The sequence below is a fragment of the Somniosus microcephalus genome, chromosome 30 (genome assembly GCF_052327205.1).
Source record: "Somniosus microcephalus isolate GS21.2 chromosome 30, FLI_Smic_1.0, whole genome shotgun sequence".
NCBI lineage: Eukaryota > Metazoa > Chordata > Chondrichthyes > Squaliformes > Somniosidae > Somniosus > Somniosus microcephalus.
Genome location: NC_141016.1, coordinates 30,093,463 through 30,118,139, shown reverse-complemented (window position 1 = coordinate 30,118,139; position 24,677 = coordinate 30,093,463). Strand labels below are relative to the sequence as shown.

General features: G+C 55.3%; 1 protein-coding gene across 1 annotated transcript in view; it reads left to right on the top strand.

The window, feature by feature from the left end:
- Positions 1–14,187, top strand: part of dmtn (dematin actin binding protein) — a 134,729-nt gene extending 120,542 nt beyond the window's left edge. The window contains 4 exon segments of the mRNA XM_085970816.1: positions 3,615–3,863; positions 6,980–7,045; positions 7,870–7,950; positions 10,893–14,187. Coding sequence (XP_085826942.1) covers positions 3,615–3,863; positions 6,980–7,045; positions 7,870–7,950; positions 10,893–11,006 — 510 coding nt within the window. The 3' untranslated portion in view covers positions 11,007–14,187.
- The last annotated feature ends 10,490 nt before the right edge of the window (positions 14,188–24,677 follow it).

Here is a 24,677-nt window from a genome sequence, read left to right as displayed (position 1 = left end):
ACCGTGCTCACGCTACAGATCCCCGTGCTCACGCTACAGATCCCCCGTGCTCACGCTACAGACCCCCTCGTTCACGCTACAGATCACCGTGCTCGCACTACAGACCCCCGTGCTCGCACTACAGACCCCCGTGCTCACACTACAGACCCCCTCGCTCACACTACAGATCCCCGTGCTCACGCTACAGACCCCCGTGCTCACGCTACACACCCCCTCCTCACACTGCAGACCCCCGTGCTCACACTACAGACCCCCGTGCTCACACTACAGACCCCCTCGCTCACGCTACAGATCCCCGTGCTCACGCTACAGACCCCCGTGCTCACGCTACAGATCACCGTGCTCAAACTACAGACCCCCGTGCTCACACTACAGACCCCCGTGCTCACACTACAGACCCGCTGCTCACACTACAGACCCCCGTGCTCACACTACAGACCCCCGTGCTCACACTACAGACCCCCGTGCTCACACTACAGACCCCCGTGCTCACACTACAGACCCCCGTGCTCACACTACAGACCCCCGTGCTCACACTACAGACCCCCGTGCTCACACTACAGATCCCTCGCTCACACTACAGACCCCCGTGCTCACACTACAGACCCCCGTGCTCACACTACAGACCCCCTGCTGACACTACAGACCCCCGTGCTCACACTACAGGTCACCGTGCTCACACTACAGACCCCCGTGCTCACACTACAGACCCCCGTGCTCACACTACAGACCCCCGTGTTCACACTACAGATCCCTCGCTCTCACTACAGACCCCCGTGCTCACACTACAGACCCCCGTGCTCACACTACAGACCCCCGTGCTCACACTACAGACCCCCGTGCTCACACTACAGATCCCCGTGCTCACACTACAGACCCCCCTGCTCACACTACAGACCCCCGTGCTCACACTACAGACCCCCTGCTGACACTACAGACCCCCGTGCTCACACTACAGATCACCGTGCTCACACTACAGACCCCCGTGCTCACACTACAGACCCCCGTGCTCACACTACAGATCCCCGTGCTCACACTACAGACCCCCCTGCTCACACTACAGACCCCCGTGCTCACACTACAGACCCCCTGCTGACACTACAGACCCCCGTGCTCACACTACAGATCACCGTGCTCACACGACAGATCCCCGTGCTCACACTACAGATCCCCGTGCTCACACTACAGATCCCCGTGCTCACACTACAGATCCCCGTGCTCACACTACAGACCCCCGTGCTCACACTACAGATCACCGTGCTCACACTACAGACCCCCGTGCTCACACTACCGACCCCCGTGCTCACACTACCGACCCCCGTGCTCACGCTACAGACCCCCGTGCTCACGCTACAGACCCCCGTGCTCACGCCACAGACCCCCGTGCTCACACCACAGACCCCCTTGCTCACACTACAGACCCCCTGCTCACACTACAGACCCCCGTGCTCACACCACAGACCCCCGTGCTCACACCACAGACCCCCGTGCTCACACCACAGACCCCCGTGCTCACACCACAGACCCCCGTGCTCACACCACAGACCCCCGTGCTCACACCACAGACCCCCGTGCTCACACCACAGACCCCCGTGCTCACACCACAGACCCCCGTGCTCACACCACAGACCCCCGTGCTCACACCACAGACCCCCGTGTTCACACCACAGATCCCTCGCTCACACTACAGACCCCCGTGCTCACACTACAGACCCCCGTGCTCACACTACAGACCCCCTGCTGACACTACAGACCCCCGTGCTCACACTACAGACCCCCGTGCTCACACTACAGACCCCCGTGCTCACACTACAGACCCCCGTGCTCACACTACACACCCCCGTGCTCACACTACACCCCCCCGTGCTGACACTACAGACCCCCGTGCTGACACTACAGACCCCCGTGCTCACACTACAGACCCCCGTGCTCACACTACAGATCCCCGTGCTCACGCTACAGACCCCCGTGCTCACGCTACACACCCCCTCCTCACACTGCAGACCCCCGTGCTCACACTACAGACCCCCGTGCTCACACTACAGACCCCCTCGCTCACGCTACAGATCCCCGTGCTCACGCTACAGATCACCGTGCTCAAACTACAGACCCCCGTGCTCACACTACAGACCCCCGTGCTCACACTACAGACCCGCTGCTCACACTACAGACCCCCGTGCTCACACTACAGACCCCCGTGCTCACACTACAGACCCCCGTGCTCACACTACAGACCCCCGTGCTCACACTACAGACCCCCGTGCTCACACTACAGACCCCCGTGCTCACACTACAGATCCCTCGCTCACACTACAGACCCCCGTGCTCACACTACAGACCCCCGTGCTCACACTACAGACCCCCTGCTGACACTACAGACCCCCGTGCTCACACTACAGGTCACCGTGCTCACACTACAGACCCCCGTGCTCACACTACAGACCCCCGTGCTCACACTACAGACCCCCGTGCTCACACTACAGATCCCCGTGCTCACACTACAGACCCCCCTGCTCACACTACAGACCCCCGTGCTCACACTACAGACCCCCTGCTGACACTACAGACCCCCGTGCTCACACTACAGATCACCGTGCTCACACTACAGACCGCCGTGCTCACACTACAGACCCCCGTGCTCACACTACAGATCCCCGTGCTCACACTACAGACCCCCCTGCTCACACTACAGACCCCCGTGCTCACACTACAGATCACCGTGCTCACACGACAGATCCCCGTGCTCACACTACAGATCCCCGTGCTCACACTACAGATCCCCGTGCTCACACTACAGATCCCCGTGCTCACACTACAGACCCCCGTGCTCACACTACAGATCACCGTGCTCACACTACAGACCCCCGTGCTCACACTACCGACCCCCGTGCTCACACTACCGACCCCCGTGCTCACACTACCGACCCCCGTGCTCACGCTACAGACCCCCGTGCTCACGCTACAGACCCCCGTGCTCACGCCACAGACCCCCGTGCTCACACCACAGACCCCCGTGCTCACACCACAGACCCCCTGCTCACACTACAGACCCCCGTGCTCACACCACAGACCCCCGTGCTCACACCACAGACCCCCGTGCTCACACCACAGACCCCCGTGCTCACACCACAGACCCCCGTGCTCACACCACAGACCCCCGTGCTCACACCACAGACCCCCGTGCTCACACCACAGACCCCCGTGCTCACACCACAGACCCCCGTGCTCACACCACAGACCCCCGTGTTCACACCACAGATCCCTCGCTCACACTACAGACCCCCGTGCTCACACTACAGACCCCCGTGCTCACACTACAGACCCCCTGCTGACACTACAGACCCCCGTGCTCACACTACAGACCCCCGTGCTCACACTACAGACCCCCGTGCTCACACTACAGACCCCCCGTGCTCACACTACACACCCCCGTGCTCACACTACACCCCCCCCGTGCTGACACTACAGACCCCCGTGCTCACACTACAGACCCCCGTGCTCACACTACAGATCCCCGTGCTCACACTACAGACCCCCCTGCTCACACTACAGACCCCCGTGCTCACACTACAGACCCCCTGCTGACACTACAGACCCCCGTGCTCACGCTACAGATCACCGTGCTCACGCTACAGATCCCCGCGCTCACGCTACAGATCCCCGCGCTCACGCTGCAGACCCCCGCGCTCACGCTGCAGACCCCCGCGCTCACGCTGCAGACCCCCGCGCTCACGCTGCAGACCCCCGCGCTCACGCTGCAGACCCCCGCGCTCACGCTGCAGACCCCCGCGCTCACGCTGCAGACCCCCGCGCTCACGCTGCAGACCCCCGCGCTCACGCTGCAGACCCCCCGCGCTCACGCTGCAGACCCCCGCGCTCACGCTGCAGACCCCCGCGCTCACGCTGCAGACCCCCCGCGCTCACGCTGCAGACCCCCGCGCTCACGCTGCAGACCCCCGCGCTCACGCTGCAGACCCCCGCGCTCACGCTACAGACCCCCGCGCTCACGCTACAGACCCCCGCGCTCACGCTACAGACCCCCGCGCTCACGCTACAGATCCCCGCGCTCACGCTACAGACCCCTCGCTCACACTACAGACCCCTCGCTCACACTACAGACCCCCGTGCTCACACTACAGACCCCCGTGCTCACACTACAGACCCCCGTGCTCACACTACAGACCCCCCGTGCTCACACTACAGGCCCCCGTGCTCACACTACAGGCCCCCGTGCTCACACTACAGACCCCCGTGCTCACACTACAGACCCCCGTGCTCACACTACAGACCCCCGTGCTCACACTACAGACCCCCGTGCTCACACTACAGACCCCCGTGCTCACACTACAGACCCCCGTGCTGACACTACAGACCCCCGTGCTGACACTACAGACCCCCGTGCTGACACTACAGACCCCCGTGCTGACACTACAGACCCCCGTGCTCACACTACAGACCCCCGTGCTCACACTACAGATCACCGCTCACACTACAGACCCCCCTGCTCACACTACAGACCCCCCTGCTGACACTACAGACCCCCTGCTGACACTACAGACCCCCGTGCTCACACTACAGATCACCGCTCACACTACAGGTCACCGTGCTCACACTACAGACCCCCGTGCTCACACTACAGACCCCCGTGTTCACACTACAGACCCCCGTGTTCACACTACAGATCCCTCGCTCTCACTGCAGACTTCCGTGCTCACACTACAGACCCCCGTGCTCACACTACAGATCACCGTGCTCACACTACAGACCCCCGTGCTCACACTACAGATCCCCGTGCTCACACTACAGACCCCCTGCTGACACTACAGACCCCCGTGCTCACACTACAGATCACCGTGCTCACACTACAGATCCCCGTGCTCACACTACAGGTCCCCGCGCTCACACTACAGACCCCCGCGCTCACACTACAGACCCCCGCGCTCACACTGCAGACCCCCGCGCTCACACTGCAGACCCCCGCGCTCACACTGCAGACCCCCGCGCTCACACTGCAGACCCCCGCGCTCACACTGCAGACCCCCGCGCTCACACTGCAGACCTCCGCGCTCACACTGCAGACCCCCGCGCTCACACTGCAGACCCCCGCGCTCACACTGCAGACCCCCGCGCTCACACTGCAGACCCCCGCGCTCACACTGCAGACCCCCGCGCTCACACTGCAGACCCCCGCGCTCACACTGCAGACCCCCGCGCTCACACTGCAGACCCCCGCGCTCACACTACAGCCCCCCGCGCTCACACTACAGCCCCCCGCGCTCACACTACAGACCCCCGCGCTCACACTACAGACCCCCGCGCTCACACTACAGACCGCCGCGCTCACACTACAGACCCCCGCGCTCACACTACAGACCCCCGCGCTCACACTACAGACCCCCGCGCTCACACTACAGACCCCCGCGCTCACACTACAGACCCCCGCGCTCACACTACACACCCCCGCGCTCACACTACACACCCCCGCGCTCACACTACACACCCCCGCGCTCACACTACACACCCCCGCGCTCACACTACAGACCCCCCGCGCTCACACTACAGACCCCCCGTGCTCACACTACACTCTCTGAATCGATGTTTCCCATCTCCTCCACATCTTCAGTGCAGCAGCTTTCTTTCTCATGTTCCGACCTATCTCCCGGTGCGTTTCCCTCTCTTACCTTGGGTGTATCTAGCTTTCTTCTTCATGCGTTACTCTATCCTCCATTTCTGCGGTTTAATTCTCCCAGAAACTTCGCTCTCTGTTACATGCCAAACACTTGTTCTCCCCTCAACCACTCTTAACCCTTTAATATAGCCCGAGTCTGCTGGACTTGAGTCCGGCCCCCGTATCTGGGAGAATCTATTAGCTGTTGTCTCAGACTCGGGCTGGATCAAGAAAAGATTTGTCATCTGGTGGGATTTTCCTGCCGCACTTGTCGGCTCTGATCTCTGTTTCTGTGACCTCCCGAGCCTCTCTCTCTTTTATCTTCCTGACGTGGTCACTGCTTTCTTCGAAACTAGAATACACAATCCCATCCACTCTCATCCCTCACTGTGGCGAAAGCAAAGACCAGGAATGTTTGGCTCTCATCACGGTGTAATGTCTGTCCTCCAGTCTCCCACTCTAACTCCCAGCTCTGAAACTGCTCAAGTTCCTTTCCCCTACAGCTTGACATCGGCCAATCACTGCCTCCTGGCTTACCTTGGTGCTGTCCTGCTCTCTGACCCATCACCAAGCTTTGCAATCAAAGGAAGGAGACTGAATTTTGCAGAGGAGTTTCTCTTGCATGCTCAGTGCAAGCCATTCAATACTTGGAGAGGAGGGCGGGTTGGCTGATCTAATTTGGCCTCTTTGAAATCCACTTCTTTCGGTGTGACCAAAGTTTATACAGAGACTTCTTTTGTTGGAAGTGCGGGAGGATAGAAGGCCATCTGCTTCTACCTCTACCATCCTGGTAGTCACATGTTACAATGATAATAGAGTTATTGACTGATCACAGCCATCAATCTCGATCAATGAGTCTACACCAGACCCAGGCACGAGGTGAGGAAAACCCCCAGTGGTGGAGAGCTTTGCGAACCAGAGGTCCAAAGTCGCCTGTTCCTCCCAAGCTCGCTGCACTCACCCGCACGTCACGGCTCAAGTTACTCGCATGCTGCTGTCCTGAAATGTTATGTTCAATGATCCCCCACCCCCGCCCCCCCCCCACCCCCCCCCCCCCCCCCCCCCACCCAGACCCGGTCGCTGACACGCCCAGCATGTCCCCTCCTTCTCGTTGCTCGGGTTTCTGCTTCTCCTGTTTGTCTCCCTCACGACCTTGCCCCGCTTCGGTTGCCAGCCGGTAATGTTGCGAGACGGTTGCCGCATTGCCTGTTTCAGCGCTGGTGCTCCAGGCGGCTGGAGTGTGCATGCCCTGGTGCAATAATGGAAACCATAACCCATGATGTGGATTTGTGTTGGCTCTAACTTTTACAGAATGGCGAGAGTCAGACAGGGAGGATGGACCGAGGAAAATCCTTGCCCGCCATGTTGGAGCAAAAGGTCAGCATTGATCAAGAAGAGCCTTGGGTTCGGGGTCCTGGGTCATGCTCATTCCAGTCGAAGCTAAGGACCAGCACAAGTTCCTTCACCCCTGTTGATTTTTTACAATGTTACTTTAGCCTCCTCCCACCCCCAGGATTCAACACCAACAACAACTTGTATTTATATAGCGCCTTTAAAGTAGTAAAACATCCCAAGGCGCTTCACAGGTGTATTTTAAACATACAAATTTGACACCGAGTCACATTTGGATAAATTAGGGCAGGTGACCAAAAGCTTGGTCAAACAGGTAGGTTTTAAGGAGCATCTTAAAGGAGGAAAGCGAGGCGGAGAGGTTTAAGGAGGGAATTCCAGAGCTTAGGGCCTCGGCAACAGAAGGCACGGCCGCCAAAGGTTGAGTGATTTATAATCAGGGATGCTCAAGAGGGCAGAATTAGAGGAGGTAAAGGTCGTGAGCAACAAGTTGGACTCCTGTTTTTGCGGAGTTATTTGGTCATAACCAGGCCAGCAGCTGGAGCTGCTCGATTGTCACGCCAGCTTTGGGCTAGGGAGGGTGAAATCAGGCGGGGGTCCCACTGCTGATCACGGCGCAGTGAAACCCCGCTGGAGGGGTGAGTGTGGGCGTTGGGTAAGGACAGGATCCGATTCGGTCGCGATGGACGCTCTGGTGGAATAGCCCGAGCAGCTGGACAAGCTGCTGAAGGGCACTTGGTGCCAGTGGGTGCGTCCCTCCGAAAGGGTCTCAAGGAGAGAAGAGGAGAGAAGGGGTTGGAGCAATTAAAGCAAAGCTATTTTTATTACTGTTCAATGTATCTCCGACACAGATTTACCCGTACGAAATGCTGAAGGGGACGAGCACCAGGAGCATCAAAATGCCTCAGGGAGTGGACAGACCCCGGCTGGAGGTAAGGGTGAGAATTCAAGAACTAGTCTCCTGTTAAACATGAGAAACAACACACAACAAAGATAATTAAAGGCCATGGGATTGCAGGGACAGGGCAGTGTGGAGACAAAATTGGCTAATGGACTGAATGAAAGAAAGAAAGACTTGCATTTATATAGCGCCTTTCACCACCTCAGGATGTCCCAAAGCGCTTTACAGCCAGTGAAGTACTTTTGAAGTGTAGTCACTGTTGTAATGTAGGAAACATGGTAACCGCAAACAGCAATGTGATAATGACCAGATACAGGAAACTTTGGTTTATCCGGAGGTTGTATGGCCGGAAACCTCGATCTAACGGCAGAAATCAGCAGCCGTTTTGTTAGGTTTTTTTTCTTTTTTTTTAAAAAATGCTAGGAGAAGAAAAACAGTCAGTCTCTGGAAAGCCTCTCTGAAGCTGTTGCTAAGCTACAGAGACGCTTCCAAGGTACGGGCCAACTGTTTACAAGCTGTTGCTAAGCAACAGTGTTTGTTGTCAGATACGGACATGAAAACCTCCGTATCCTTCAACATTAGCGCTGGTCTGTCCGGAAGTTTTCATAGATCGGCATCACGCCGTCCCCGTCGGTGCCGGATATCGCGAAGTTTCCTGTAATCTGTTTTTGTTATGTTGATTGAGGAATAAATATTGTCCAGGACACCGGGGAGAACTCCCCTGCTCTTCTTCAAAATAGTGCCATGGGATCTTTTACATCCACCTGAGAGAGCAGACGGGGCCTCAGTTTAACGTCTCATCAAAAAGACGGCACCTCGGACAGTGCAGCACTCCCTCAGCACTGCACTGGAGTGTCACCCCTCCACTCATCTCCACATCTCGCCCACCCTCTGCTCCCCTCCCCTCCACTCCCCTTCCCTCCACTCCCTTCTGTTCCGCTCCCCTCCCCTCCACTCCCCTTCCCCTCCCCTCCCATTCACTCCACTCCACTTCCCTCCCCTCCACTCCCTTGTTCCACTCCCCTCCCCTCCCCTCTGCTACCCTCCCCTTCCTACCTCTCCCCTCCACTCCCCACCTTTCCCCTTTCCTTCCCTCCCTTCCCACCCCCTCCAGTCTCTTTGGCAGTGGGATGGGCTCTCGAGATATTTATAAGGACTGATGATAAAGTGCATTAAACAACGTGCGGTGAAGGGATGGAGTTGGAGCTCAGAGGCACGGAGTGCAGGAGGGACAGATTTTGCAGTGTTCCTGATTGTGTCCCTGACTAGCGCAAACAGTAGCTGCCAGGGAGGGGTAGATTCAGGGAGCGGGGGATTCAGGGAGAGGGGGATTCAGGGAGAGGGGGATTCAGGGAGAGGGGGATTCAGGGAGAGGGGGATTCAGGGAGAGGGGGATTCAGGGAGGGGTGGATTCAGGGAGGGGTGGATTCAGGGAGGGGTGGGATTCAGGGAGAGGTGGATTCAGGGAGGGGGGATTCAGGGAGAGGTGGGATTCGGGGAGAGGGGGATTCGGGGAGAGGTGGGATTCAGGGAGAGGGGGATTCAGGGAGAGGGGATTCAGGGAGAGGTGGATTCAGGGAGAGGGGGATTCAGGGAGAGGGGATTCAGGGAGAGGTGGATTCAGGGAGAGGGGGATTCAGGGAGGGGGGATTCAGGGAGAGGTGGGATTCGGGGAGAGGGGGATTCGGGGAGAGGTGGGATTCGGGGAGAGGTGGGATTCAGGGAGAGGGGATTCAGGGAGAGGTGGATTCAGGGAGAGGGGGATTCAGGGAGAGGGGATTCAGGGAGAGGGGGATTCAGGGAGAGGTGGGATTCGGGAGAGAGGTGGGATTCAGGGAGGGGGGATTCAGGGAGAGGGGGATTCAGGGAGAGGTGGATTCAGGGAGAGGGGGATTCGGGGGAGAGGTGGGATTCGGGGGAGAGGTGGGATTCGGGGAGAGGTGGGATTCGGGGAGAGGTGGGATTCGGGGGAGAGGTGAGATTCGGGGGAGAGGTGGGATTCAGGGAGGGGGGGATTCAGGGAGAGGGGGATTCAGGGAGAGGGGGATTCAGGGAGAGGTGGATTCAGGGAGAGGTGGGATTCGGGGAGAGGTGGGATTCGGGGAGAGGTGGGATTCGGGGAGAGGTGGGATTCGGGGAAAGGTGGGATTCGGGGAGAGGTGGGATCGGGGAGAGGTGGGATTCGGGGAAAGGTGGGATTCGGGGAGAGGTGGGATTCGGGGAGAGGTGGGATCGGGGAGAGGTGGGATTCGGGGAAAGGTGGGATTCGGGGAGAGGTGGGATTCAGGGAGGGGTGGATTCGGGGAGAGGTGGGATTCGGGGAGAGGTGGGATTCGGGGAGAGGTGGGATTCGGGGAGAGGTGGGATTCGGGGGAGAGGTGGGATTCGGGGGAGGGGCGCATTGGGGGAGGGGCGCATTGGGGGAGGGGCGCATTGGGGGAGAGGCGCATTGGGGGAGGGAGGGATTCGGGGAGGGGTGGGATTCGGGGGAGAGGCGGGATTCGGGGGAGAGGCGGGATTCGGGGGAGAGGCGGGATTCGGGGGAGAGGTGGATTCGGGGGAGAGGTGGGATTCGGGGGAGAGGTGGATTCGGGGGAGAGGTGGATTCGGGGGAGAGGCGGATTCGGGGGAGGGGCGCATTGGGGGAGAGGCGCATTGGGGGAGGGAGGGATTCGGGGAGGGGTGGTTTCAGGGAGGAGGGATTCAAGAGGGCGGGCGGTTGTGAGTTGTTGATGCCTCTGCAATCGCCGGCAGCTCCTCGGGAACCACAGAATTGCCTTCGAGCTCGACCATCGAGCATCAGAAAAGGGAAGGAAAGAATTAGAGAGAAGGGGAATCTTCCAAGATAAATACCCTGAGGGGAAAAAAAAACATTTGCAGGAGGATCAAATCAGTTGGGCTGTGATTGGGCGGGTTTGATCTTTCCTGGGCCGTCCCCCCTCATTATTGAAATATTATCCTCCTCTCCAACAGAGGCATCTGTCCCCGGAGGAATTCCAGGAGGTTTTTGGGATGACGATAATGGAGTTTGACAAGTTGCCGCAGTGGCGGAAGGCGGAGCTGAAGAAGAAGGCTGCCCTCTTTTAATCTGCGGCAACCCGTGGCCGCGAATCCTTGGAGAAATTCCTGTTTCGAGACTCGATCTCTTTACGTTGGCTGCCTTGCTCTGTGCTCGATGTTGTTTCTCCTACAGTGAATCGCTCCCATTATTTAACTTGAACGCTTTTCTTTTTTTCCTGTGGTTCTTTCCTCCTCCCCCCCGCCCTGTTCCATATTATGAGATCTGCTCTTAATATCCTGGACTGAAACTCAAGATGATCTCCTGATGTTTTGATTGGGACCGGCTATGCTGCCTGCTCCCTGCTAACCACAGACCAGAAATGCTCCCACTGACCCGCTTACCATAATCGGGATCTCTCCACACTAGCCTCGCCGGTAGTTAATTCCCCAAATGGTATTCTCCGTTTGCAGAGCTGTTCCATGTGTGATCAGAAACATAGAAACATAGAAGATAGGAGCAGGAGTAGGCCAGTCGGCCCCTCGCGCCTGCTCCGCCATTCAATGCGATCATGGCTGATCATCCAAATTCAGTACCCTGCCCCTGCCTTCTCCCCAGATCCCTTGATCCCCTTAGCCTTAAGGAATATATCCAACTCCTTCTTGAATATATTTAATGAATTGGCCTCTACTGCCTTCTGTGGTAGAGAATTCCACATCTGCAATTCGCCACAGCTGTCACTGTGGCCTTCCTGGTGCGACAGGCTTGAGGGGCTGAATGGCCTCCTCCTGCTCCTACAATCCTCCCCCACAGTAGCACCGTTGCTTTGCAGTGAACCAGCCTCGGGATTGCACCGTGTTCCCTGTTTATTCACCCTGCTCGCTATCGACAACACCTTGTATTTATATAGCACTTTTAACATAGTAAAATGTCCCAAGGCGCTTCACGGGAATATGTATAAGACAAAATAATTGACTCCGAGCCACAGAAGGAGAAATTAGGGCAGAGATCCACCTATAGACCGAGGACAAATCAGTTCTTTCCAATGCCTTCTTTGTCAAATAATTAAGATAAGATTACTCAAGAAAATTAAACCGGGAACAGCAACCTTTTATTTCGCCGTCGCCAATGTTGGGCCGATCCAGAAATAAGGATTCCAGCAGTTTTAGATTGAGTGTATCCTCCCATCACCAACAAATCCACTCCCGCACCCATAGTCTGAGTCAAGGGAGCAAAGAATGTCCGCACTGGAGAGGGCCGAGCAAATTCACCACAATATCAGAAATAATCCATATTTCAAAAAGAGCGATTTATTCTTTCTGCTGCCGTTATTCTCATTCAGTGGGAGGGGGTGAAGTGCGGCCACTGGGCTGGGGACCGGGACTGCTGCAGTTCCGCCTCTGCTTTCTCTCTCTCCCCTGTTAGATCCACAGGGGCTGCTGTGGCTGAGATTCTGTCATTCCCCGGAACAGGCGCAGCGACAGGTGCAGCAAGCTCAGCTCCAGCGCAGTGTTCCGGTCCCCACAGCCGGTGCACAATGTGAGCCTCCCCGCTAACTCCACAGACAAGGTGTGCGCCCCATACAGTCTCATTCATCTTCCAGAACTTGCAGTGGTTTCCCTGTTTTAGTGCAAGAACAGTAACAAATTCTCAGAGTGAGAGTGAACGAGCTCCCAAACTGCTTATCGGATGGTTAGGGAGCATATGGTTATACCGCAGGATTTACGTGCAAACCCCAAACCCACAAGGGACCCCCAAACCCCACAAGGGACCCACAAGGGACCCACAAACCCCACAAGGGACCCCCCAAACCCCACAAGGAACCCCCCAAACCCACAAGGGACCCCCAAACCCCACAAGGGACCCCAAACCCCACAAGGAACCCCCCAAACCCCACAAGGAACCCCCCAAACCCCACAAGGAACCCCCCAAACCCCACAAGGGACCCCCAAACCCACAAGGGACCCCCAAACCCCACAAGGGACCCTCCAAACCCCACAAGGAACCCCCCAAACCCCACAAGGGACCCCAAACCCCACAAGGGACCCCCAAACCCCACAAGGGACCCCCCAAACCCCACAAGGGACCCCCCAAACCCCACAAGGGACCCCCCAAACCCCACAAGGGACCCTCCAAACCCCACAAGGAACCCCCCAAACCCCACAAGGGACCCCCCAAACCCCACAAGGGACCCCCCAAACCCCACAAGGGACCCCCCAAACCCCACAAGGGACCCCCCAAACCCCACAAGGGACCCCCCAAACCCCACAAGGGACCCCCAAACCCCACAAGGAACCCCCCAAACCCCACAAGGGACCCCCAAACCCCACAAGGGACCCCCAAACCCCACAAGGGACCCCCAAACCCCACAAGGGACCCCCCAAACTCCACAAGGGAACCCCCCCAAACCCCACAGGAATCCCCCCAAACCCCACAAGGGACCCCCCAAACCCCACAAGGGACCCCCCAAACCCCACAAGGGACCCCCCAAACCCCACAAGGGACCCCCCAAACCCCACAAGGGACCCCCCAAACCCACAAGGGACCCCCCAAACCCCACAAGGGACCCCCCAAACCCCACAAGGGACCCCCCAAACCCCACAAGGAAACCCCCCCAAACCCCACAGGAATCCCCCCAAACCCCAAAAGGGAACCCCCAAACCCCACAAGGGACCCTCCAAACCCACAAGGGACCCCCCAAACCCCACAAGGGACCCCCCAAACCCCACAAGGGACCCCCCAAACCCCACAAGGGACCCCCCAAACCCCACAAGGGACCCCCCAAACCCCACAAGGGAACCCCCCCAAACCCCACAGGAATCCCCCCAAACCCCAAAAGGGAACCCCCAAACCCCACAAGGGACCCTCCAAACCCACAAGGGACCCCCCAAACCCCACAAGGGACCCCCCAAACCCCACAAGGGACCCCCCAAACCCCACAAGGGAACCCCCCCAAACCCCACAGGAATCCCCCCAAACCCCACAAGGGACCCCCCAAACCCCACAGGAATCCCCCCAAACCCCACAAGGGACCCTCCAAACCCACAAGGGACCACCCAAACCCCACAAAGGAACCTCAAAACACACAAGGGCCCCCTAAAAGCAACAAGAGACCCCCAAAACCAACAAGGAACCACCAAAACCAACAAGGGACCTTCCAAACCAACCACGGACTCCCAAATGAGCAAGGAACCCCCAAAATGCTTTGTAATCAGCCCCTGAGTATCTGTTATATTTCTTGTGCACATAATAAATACAGAATGTTTTATAGCTTGGCTTCTTTCTTAAATAAAATGATTGCCTCCCCAGCAGGTGAGAGGATTGCTCAGGGGAGCCGTTTGCAGTCAGCATCAAAGGTTGTAGATACTGGTGGGTGGGAATATTCTGACCCTCGCCCTTGTAGTGTCCGAGTATAAATAATACACGGACTGCAGGAGAACAATAATAACAGGTATTTACTGAACAGAGGGTAACAAGACTGAACTACAGAAGCCTGCTATGGCTTTATATACAGGGGTGGTCACTGCCGGTACTGCAGTATAGAATCAGTTCTTCTCTTAAAGGTACATACACAACAATTCCTCCCCTTTTAGATAAACAGTACATAACATTCATTTAACAACTAAATAATAACTAATTACAATTACAATTTTCTCTGTACTATATACATCAACTGAAATAATCATTTATAAGTTCAGTCTTTGAGGAGGCTTCCTGATCCTGACTGGATAGCGCCTTTCTCGAGTATCCTGTTCTTGCGGCGGAGTTGATTCTGGCTCATGGTCACTGGTTGGTTCGTCAGCCTCCAATACCACTGCTTCTGAGGTAGACGCAATCTGTATTTCGGGTTTATTACCAGGTGCATCTGCTCGTGGTATGGGTTTGGCTTGTTCCTGTGACTAGAATCTGGTCAGCATGGCGTCTCACGATGCTCTCTCCAACGTCCACTGTGTACATTAGTGGTCCCTGCTGTGTGCATATCGTTCCTGGCTGCCATTTTTCTGTTCGGTAGTCGCGGGCCAAGACTGGTTGCCCTATCTTGAAGCTCCTGTTTGGCTTCTTATTTATGTGCTGAATTGCTTATCCTCAACATCTCGTCTTATGTTTGGTTTGAGCAAATCCAGGCGACATCTTAGCCTTCGGTTGAAGAACATTATGGCTGGAGCTTGGTTGGTGACTGCATGTGTCGCATTCCGGTAAGCAAACAAGAAATTATCCACCTTGTGTTGTAGTGGTATGTCGTCATTATGCATTGCATTTATGGCCTTTTTAAAGGTCTGAACAAACCTCTCAGCCAATCCATTTGTGGCTGGATGATATGGGGCAGATGTGTAATGCTTCACCCCATTATTCTTTCAGAAACCTCCGGAAATCCTCTGACACAAACTGTGGCCCATTGTCAGAGCAAATCTGTTCTGGCAAGCCATTCCTGGCGAAGATGGTCCGTAGGACTGCAATAGTTTTCTCCGTGGTGGTGGAGGACATTTTGATGACCTCTGGCCATTTCGAATGGGCGTCCACAGCGATTAGGAACATTGAGTCCATAAATGGGCCAGCAAAATCAATGTGTACCCGTTGCCATGGAGATGAGGGCCACTCCCATGGATGTAGCGGGGCCTGTGGTGGAGCGTTTTGGACCTTCTGGCATCCTGTGCATCTCTTGGTCATATCCTCGATTTCTTTATCGATTCCCGGCCACCACACAAACGCCCTGGCTAGGCTCTTCATTTTTACCCCTCCCAGATGACCCTCATGAAGCTCATTGAGCACTCTATCTCTCAACTTGGGTGGAATTACCACTCGGGATCCACACATCAAGGTCCCCCGGCACACTGACAGCTGTTCTCTCCTTGGCGAGAATGCTGGCAACAGTGAGTCGCCATGTGCTGGCCATCCCTTCACCGTCAAATCATAGACCCGAGAGAGTGTCGGGTCATTTCGGGTTTCCTTCTCTATACTTGAGTTTGTAACAGGTAGACATTCGACTATGGTCGCATGGAATATCTCAACAGGGTCCACTGCAGGTGCTTCCTCTACCGTAGGCAACGGTAGGCGCGACAGCCCATCAGCGTTTCCATGCTGTTTCATACCCTTGTACTCTATGTCGTACTGATGTGCCCCTAGAAAAAGTGACCATCTTTGCAGCCGTTGCGCCGTCATCACCGGAACGCCCTTCTTTGGGTTAAAAATGGAGACCAGGGGCTGATGATCAGTCAGTAGGGTGAATTTCTGCCCGTGCAGATAGTGATTGAACTTCTTCACCGCCCCCCCCCCCCCCCGCACACCAGGCTGAGGGCCTCCCTGTCAATCTGGGCGTAGTTACGCTCGGCTGAGGTTAACGAGCGCGACGCAAAGGCTATTGGCCTCTCTGAACCGTCAGGGAATTTGTGTGACAGCACCGCTCCGATGCCATAGGGAGACGCATCACATGCTAACCGAATCGGTAGTGTTGGATTGTAGTGGGCCAATACTTCTTTTGAAGTGATTAGGCATTTACATTTCTGAAAGGCACGCTTACACTCATCACTCCATTTCCATGTTACTCCAGTTTACAGTAGGGCGTTCAGTGGGTGCAGAATTGTAGATAAATTCAGCAAGAACTTATGGTAGTAGTTCACCAACCCGAGGAACGACCTCAGTTGTGACACATTTTCCGAGGCTGGAGCCTTGACTACTGCCTCAATCTTGTCTGGGGACTTATGCAACCCTTCCTCATCAATCATGTGGCCACAATACGAGATTTGTTTCCTGAAGAACTCGCATTTGGAGCGGTTGGCTCGTAGCCCATATTCTTGTAATCTAGTGAGCAGCTGCTCCAGGTTGGCAAGGTGTTCACTGTCATTTTCGCCCGTAACCAGGATGTCGTCCAAATAACACTGGCTCCCCGGGATCCCTTGCAGGACTTGTTCCATCGCCCTCTGCCAAATAGCCGGAGCTGATGCCACCCCGAATACCAGTCGGTTGTACTGGTAAAGACCTTTGTGAGCGTTTATCGTGAGGTATTTTCTAGATGCTTCTTCTACCTCCATTTGTAGATACGCTTGGGCCAGATCAATCTTCATAAAGCGTTTCCCTCCAGATAGTGAGGTGAAAATATCTTCTATCCACGGAAGTGGATATTGTACTGTGTGCAGGACTGGGTTCACAGTTACCTTAAAGTCCCCACAGATGCGAACTTTCTTCGGCTCCCCAGGCGTGCTGCTCAATGATTTCTTCATTACAGGAACGATGGGGGTGGCCCACTCACTCCAGTCCACCTTGGACAGCACACCCGAACGCTCCAGACTCTCCAGCTCTGCTTTGACGGCTGGGCGGATCGCGTACGGTACCGGTCTGGCCTTAAAAATTTTTGGGTTTGCGTTATCTTCAATTTTTATCGTTGCCGTTACTCCTTTTAGAGTCCCAAGTCCTTGCTGGAACACCTCTTTCGCGTCAGTTAGAATTTTTGACAGTCGTCCAGGTGTGACGTCGTCATCCTTTTTGTCAGCCACAGTTAGCGCCTGAATGGAATGCCAATCCAATTGTATTTTTCGGATCCATTCACGTCCCAATAATGGTGGTCTTCCATCTTGTAGTATATATAGATACAGTTTCTGTGTTTCTTTGCCGTTGTATTTAACTGGCACCCTTATTTTTCCTCTGGGTTAGACTTTTTGCCCCGTATATGTCTTCAATACAATGGACGTGTCCTTCAAGGGTATGTGTGAGAATGGCCGCTCATAGTCTCGTTGATTCATGACAGTTAGGGCTGATCCTGTGTCCAATTCCATCTTTACTGGGGACCCTGCTATCATGAGGGTGACCCAAATGGTTCGGTGATCCTCCTTTGCGATCACATTGTGTAACTTTAGACAACTTAGTCTCCTGCTCCCGGAGTCCTTATCACTCTCCTGATCTACCGAACTACTGTCTGTCAATTTCTTTACTTTCTTGTACTTTTCCTTAGTAGTTCTTGTAGTGTTGGTTTTCTTTCCCGACCTGCAGACTCTTGCTATGTGTCCCATTTTCCCACATTGCCTGCATACTTTGTCCTTAAACCAGCAGTCCTTCTGATCATGGGTTGTTCTGCCGCAGTGATAGCACTTTTCTGCTCCATACGCCATTTCGTTAGCGCTGTATTCTTGTGGTTTCTGTTGTATTTCCGCAGCTCCCCGTGCTGCTGCTTCGTAGGATACTGCCACGCTGAAAGCCTGTTCTAGCTTCAGGTCCTTTTCCGAAAGTAGTCGTTTCTGGGTTCCTTCACTCTGGAGCCCGCAGACAAACTTATCCCATAAGGTGTCTGCCAGTCCTGCTCCGAACTGGCAGTGCTTTGATAACTTGCATAGTTCCGTAAGATAGTCAGCATTGCTCTCATCTTTGTGCTGGTTTCTTTTATGGAACTTGAATCTTTCTGCTATCAGCAGCGGTGTAGGGTTTAGGTGTTCCTGTAAGATATTAACAATCTCTTCAAAACTTTTCTCCATTGGTTTAGCTGGGGTAATTAAATTCCACAATAGGCCGTATGTTCTCGCGCCCATCAAATTTAATAATACCGACGCCTTCTTTCCATCGGCCACCTCATTTGCCTTGCAGTACACTTCAATTCTTTCCACATACGTGGTCCAGTCTTCTACCTCGTTGTCGAAAGCAGTGATACTGCCACTTTTCGGCATCTTGGGTGATTTAAAATGGCGCCTCCCGCGCTTTTCCTTCTTCCCCAATGGAATAAAATGGTGCCTCCCACACTTTTCCTTCTTCCCCTTGCTGCCACGCTGCTCCTAGCATTCTGCAGGGTAATGGCGGCGACCCGCGGCTTCGGCGCGTCTCACTTTTCCTTCCCCTTGTTTTATTTTCGCTACGCTGCCCGGTTCCTGAGCACCGACCGCGCCCTGTGCGCTCCACCCTCTCTCTCTCTCTTTTCCTCCCGACGACGCTGCACGGCCCCTTTGCAGAGCCGCTCAATCGAGCTCGAGCCCGCCGCAGTCCAGAAGGGTCAGCGCACTACCTGCTACCAGCACGATTTGCTGGAACACCTTGACTGGGGAGCCAAGCCCAGCTGTCCACAGCCTCTCCTGCAACTCTCCAAACTCCGATGAATCCTTGGGCGGTTGCCCGCGGTCGACAGCAGGAGGCCCCATTTACAGGAGGGGACTGCGAGTCCTGGTGGGGGCAGCACTGAGACTTTAGTCTGGTGGCAATAACAAAGTTGGCACAAGATTGTTTAAAAGGTAAAATGAGACGGGTGACATCGAAACCAGTGCCCGGAAGAATAATAATAAAAATTTGCTATGGAAGTATCAAGACATGATGATTTTACTTTGTTTTAGCTCCTGGTAGTTTTGTAAGGAGCAGCAAAACAAAATATAAACCTGTCCCACAGCAAGCTGCAGCTCAGCTGGGCATTGCAGCTCACCTGGGGCATCGCAGCTCACCTGGACATCACAGCTCACCTGGGGCATCAGCAGCTCACCTGGGCATCGCTGCTCACCTGGGCATCGCAGCTCACCTGGGCATCAGCAACTCACCTGGGCATCGCAGCTCACCTGGGCATCGCAGCTCACCTGGGCATCGCAGCTCACCTGGGCATCAGCTCACCTGGGCATTGCAGCTCACCTGGGCATCGCAGCTCACTTGGGCATCAGCAGCTCACCTGGTGCATCGCAGCTCACCTGAGGCATTGCAGCTCACCTGGGGCATTGCAGCTCACCTGGGCATCAGCAGCTCACCTGGGCATCACAGCTCACCTGGGCATCAGCAGCTCATCTGGTGCATCGCAGCTCACCTGGGCATCGCAACTCACCTGGGGCATTGCAGCTCACCTGGGCATTGCAGCTCACATGGGCATTGCAGTTCTCCTGGGCATCAGCAGCTCACCTGGGGCATCACAACTCACCTGGGGCATCGCAGCTCACCTGGGGCATCGCAGCTCACCTGGGGCATCACAGCTCACCTGGGCATCGCAGCTCACCTGGGCATCGCAGCTCACCTGGGCATCGCAGCTCACCTGGGGCATCGCAGCTCACCTGGGGCATCACAGCTCACCTGGGCATCGCAGCTCACCTGGGCATCGCAGCTCACCTGGGGCATTGCAGCTCACCTGGGCATCGCAGCTCACCTGGGCATCAGCAGCTCACCTGGGCATCACAGCTCACCTGGGTATCAGCAGCTCACCTGGGGCATCGCAGCTCACCTGGGCATCAGCAGCTCATCTGGTGCATCGCAGCTCACCTGGGGCATTGCAGCTCACCTGGGCATTGCAGCTCACCTGGGCATCGCAGCTCACCTGGGCATCGCAGCTCACCTGGGGCATCGCAGCTCACCTGGGGCATTGCAGCTCACCTGGGGCATCGCAGCTCACCTGGGCATCGCAGCTCACCTGGGCATCGCAGCTCACCTGGAGCATTGCAGCTCACCTGGGCATCGCAGCTCACCTGGGCATCAGCAGCTGACCTGGGCATCGCAGCTCACCTGGGCATTGCAGCTCACCTGGGCATCACAGCTCACCTGGGCATCGCAGCTCACCTGGGCATCAGCAGCTCACCTGGGCATCAGCAGCTCACCTGGGCATCGCAGCTCACCTGGGCATCGCAGCTCACCTGGGCATTGCAGCTCACCTGGGCATCGCAGCTCCCCTGGGCATTGCAGCTCACCTGGGGCATCGCAGCTCACCTGGGCATCACAGCTCACCTGGGGCATTGCAGCTCACCTGGGGCATTGCAGCTCACCTGGGGCATTGCAGCTCACCTGGGCATCGCAGCTCACCTGGTGCATCGCAGCTCACCTGGGGCATCGCAGCTCACCTGGGGCATCACAGCTCACCTGGGCATCGCAGCTCACCTGGGGCATTGCAGCTCACCTGGGGCATCGCAGCTCACCTGGGCATTGCAGCTCACCTGGAGCATTGCAGCTCACCTGGGCATTGCAGCTCACCTGGGCATCGCAGCTCACCTGGGGCATCGCAGCTCACCTGGGCATCGCAGCTCCCCTGGGCATTGCAGCTCACCTGGGGCATCGCAGCTCACCTGGGCATCACAGCTCACCTGGGGCATTGCAGCTCACCTGGGGCATTGCAGCTCACCTGGGGCATTGCAGCTCACCTGGGCATCGCAGCTCACCTGGTGCATCGCAGCTCACCTGGGGCATCGCAGCTCACCTGGGGCATCACAGCTCACCTGGGCATCGCAGCTCACCTGGGGCATTGCAGCTTACCTGGGGCATTGCAGCTCACCTGGGCATTGCAGCTCACCTGGAGCATTGCAGCTCACCTGGGCATCGCAGCTCACCTGGGGCATTGCAGCTCACCTGGGCATCGCAGCTCACCTGGGCATCGCAGCTCACCTGGGGCATCGCAGCTCACCTGGGCATCAGCGGTATTCCGTGATGTGTGGGGTATGGATTAAACTAAAGGCACCTCAAGGTTTGTGCAGTTCTCTTGTGAGCAGCACCATGGTCTCAGTACCCAGGGGTGACTGTGGTAACAGTGCGAAGTTGGGCAGTAATTGAATAAACCTGTAACCCAGGATTTCAATGGCCTTCTCAATAGAACCTCTGTCCTTGTTGTACATGTGGTATTAATTTTTACTGAGCTGAAACTCTCAAACAGCATTAGAAAGTGTTGGAAATAATCAGCAGGTCAGATGGCATCTAAAAAGAGTAAAGTAAAAGTTTAGAGTGGAGATCTGATGATGGCTCTCCAGCGAAAGTGCCTTCTCTCTCTCGCTCTCTCGCTCTCTCTCTCTCTCTTGCACTCTCTCTCTCTCTCGCTCTCTCTCTCTCTCTCGCTCTCTCTCTGTCTCTCTGTCTCTCTATCTCTCTCTCTGTCTCTCTCTCTCTCGCTCACTCTCTCGCTCTCTCTGTCTCTCTCTCTCGCTCTCTCTCTGTCGCTCGCTGTCTCTCTCTCTCGCTCTCTCTCTCTCTCGCTCTCTCTCTCTGTCTCTCTCTGTCTCTCTCTCTCGCTCTCTCTCGCTCTCTGTTGCTCTCTGTCTCTCTCTCTCTCTCGCTCTCTCTCTCTCTCTCACTCTCTCGCTGTCTCTCTCGCTCTGTTTCTGTCTCTGTCTCTCGCTCTCTCTCTCGCACTCTCTCTGTCTCTCTCGCTCTCTCTGTCTCTCTCTCTGTCTTTCTCTCTCTCTCTCTCTCTCTCTCTCTCGCTCTCTCTCTCTCTCGCTCTCTCTGTCTCTCTCTCTCGCTCTCTCTCTGTCTTGCTCTCTCTCTCTGTCTCGCTCTCTCTCTGTCTCTCTCTCTCTCTCTCGCTGTCTCTCTCGCTCTCTCTGTCTCTCTCTCTCGTTCTCTCTCTTTCTCACTCTGCTGTGAATTTACAGCACTTTAGTTTATATTTAGATCTATTGTTGATTATATTTCTTGAGGGTTTGGCAGATTTCCTTCGTCCCACTTCAAGCTCTGAAGATTAACAAATAAAAGAACATGAATCACAGGTAATAGCAGTCAGAGTGTGGGGGGAGGGTCACAGGCCGAGAGAGGGGGCAGGGCGAGAGAGGGGGGCAGGGCGAGAGAGGGGGGCAGGGCGAGGGGGAGCAGGGCGAGAGAGGGGCAGGGCAAGAGTGGGGGCAGGGCGAGAGAGGGGGCAGGGCGACAGTGGGGGCAGAGTTACAGAGCGAGGGGGCAGGGTGAGGTGGGGCGAGAGTGGGGGCAGGGCGAGAGAGGGGGCAGGGCGAAAGAGGGGGCAGGGCGATAGTGGGGGCACAGGGTTACAGAGCGAGGGGGGCAGGGCGAGGTGGGGCACAGGGTTACAGAGCGAGGGGGGCAGGGTGAGGTGGGGCACAGGGTAACAGAGCGAGAGCTTTTGGTCATTTTGTCCTAATGTCTCCTTTGGCAGTTATTGTTCTTTCTGACTTTGAAAAGAAATCCCACTGTTTAGATTTAGTTATGTGGTTTCAATGCTTCCGTGTTGCCTCATGTGTTTGGATTATTAATGGACGTAATCATCAGTCTCTCCGGGCCGTAGGGAAAAGGAAGAACGATTTAATGCTTTTCATCGGAAGGGTGCTTTGTGCAAACTGTTTATGGGGAGGGACAGGATATAATTCTCTCTCAACTACAACGCATTTATATAGTGCCTTTAATGTACTAAAATTTCCCAAGGTGCTTCTCAGGAGAGCAACAAACAAAATTTGGAGATAAGGGCAGATATCAGGGCGGGTGACCAATGAGGTGGGTTTTAAGGAGCATCTTAAAGGAGGAGAGAGATGTCGAGAGGTGGTGAGGTTTGGGGAGGGAATTCCAGAGCTTAGGGCCCAGGCAGCTGAAGGCGCAGCCGCCAATGGTGGAGCGATTAAAATCGGGAGATGCATAAGAGGACAGAATTAGAGGAGCGCAGATATCTTGGGTAGGAGGGAGGGGGGGCTGAGGAGATTACAGAGATAGGGAGGGCCGAGGCCATGGAGGGATTTGAAAACAAGGATGAGAATTTTGAAATCGAGGCGCTGCTTAACCAGGAGCCAGTGTAGGTCAGTGAGCACGGACGGGGAGTGGGGGGTTTGCTTTTTGTGATAACCAAATTGACCTTGATAATCTGTCAGCCTTGAACAGTAACTGGAGCTGTTTCACACTGCAATTCAGGTCTGCAGCACGCCAGAAATTGATAAAGCTGCAATGGTAAATTCTGAGAGCCATGAGTCAATTAATGTATTGATTTGAGCCTGGCCAGGTAATCAGAGGACAATCTCTTAAGGGCCTTGGCTGTGGTGAAGTCTGGTGTTAAGGTTTTACTTGAAATGTTTCATTTCAACATTACTGGCTTTAGTGCTTCGACCTTTTAACGAGTATTTAGTAAATGAAACCTTTCACAGACCATGAAGGGTTGATTCTTGTTTTTCTGCTGCTTCAAGTTAAATGTGTTTAAAAGTTGCCGTTGTTCTCTGTCCCTCGCCTCACTGTTGGCACTCACACAGGGAGCTGCGTCACTCCCAGGCCTTGCTAATGCTACTCGTAAACCTACCAGTCGGAGACATGCAAAGCAAAGCTGGCTGCCTCACTCCTCATTGTATGAGTAGAGAACCTGCCTCAGAACAGAGCTCCGGGGTGGGGAGGTGGGGGGGTGGGCGGGTGGGGGAGAGCAGGGCAGTGGGATTAGTTTTGGATTGATAGCCAGCACAGACCACGATGGGCTGAATGGCCTCCTGTATTGTAAACTGATCCTGTGCTGTCCTGCCTTCACAGCACAGCCTGTTGGGAGAATCTCTTTTAACAAACTGCTAACGCTGTGTTTCGAAACCATACAGAAAGGATTATGCTCCTTTGCAAGCAATTTTGTGTTGGCAAAAAAATACATATTTTCCTTCACAACCAAGTCTAAGCTGTGATAATTTGAAATGTAGCACTAACATGTCAAAGAAAGCCTTTGAGGAGTCTTAGTGACGGTGAACATATCTCAACATTTTAATTTATCCATACTGCACTTTAAAAAAAATATTGTTTTATGGGCCAGCATTTATTGCCCATTTCTAGTTGCCCTTGAGAAGGTGGTGGTGAGCCACCTTCTTGAACCGCTGCAGTCAAGGTACGCCCACAGTGCGTAGCAGTTAGTTACAGCTAGAGTGGCCATTTCAGGGGACAGTTAAGAGTCAACCACATTGCTGTGGGTCTGGAATCACATATAGGCCAGACCGGGTAAGGACAGCAGATTTCCTTCCCTAAAGGACATTAGTGAACCAGATGGGTTTTTAGGACAATTTGATAGTTTCATGGTCGCCATTATTGATACAAGATTTTTAATTCCAGATTTATTGAATTGAATTTAAATTCCCCGGCTGCCATGGTGGGAT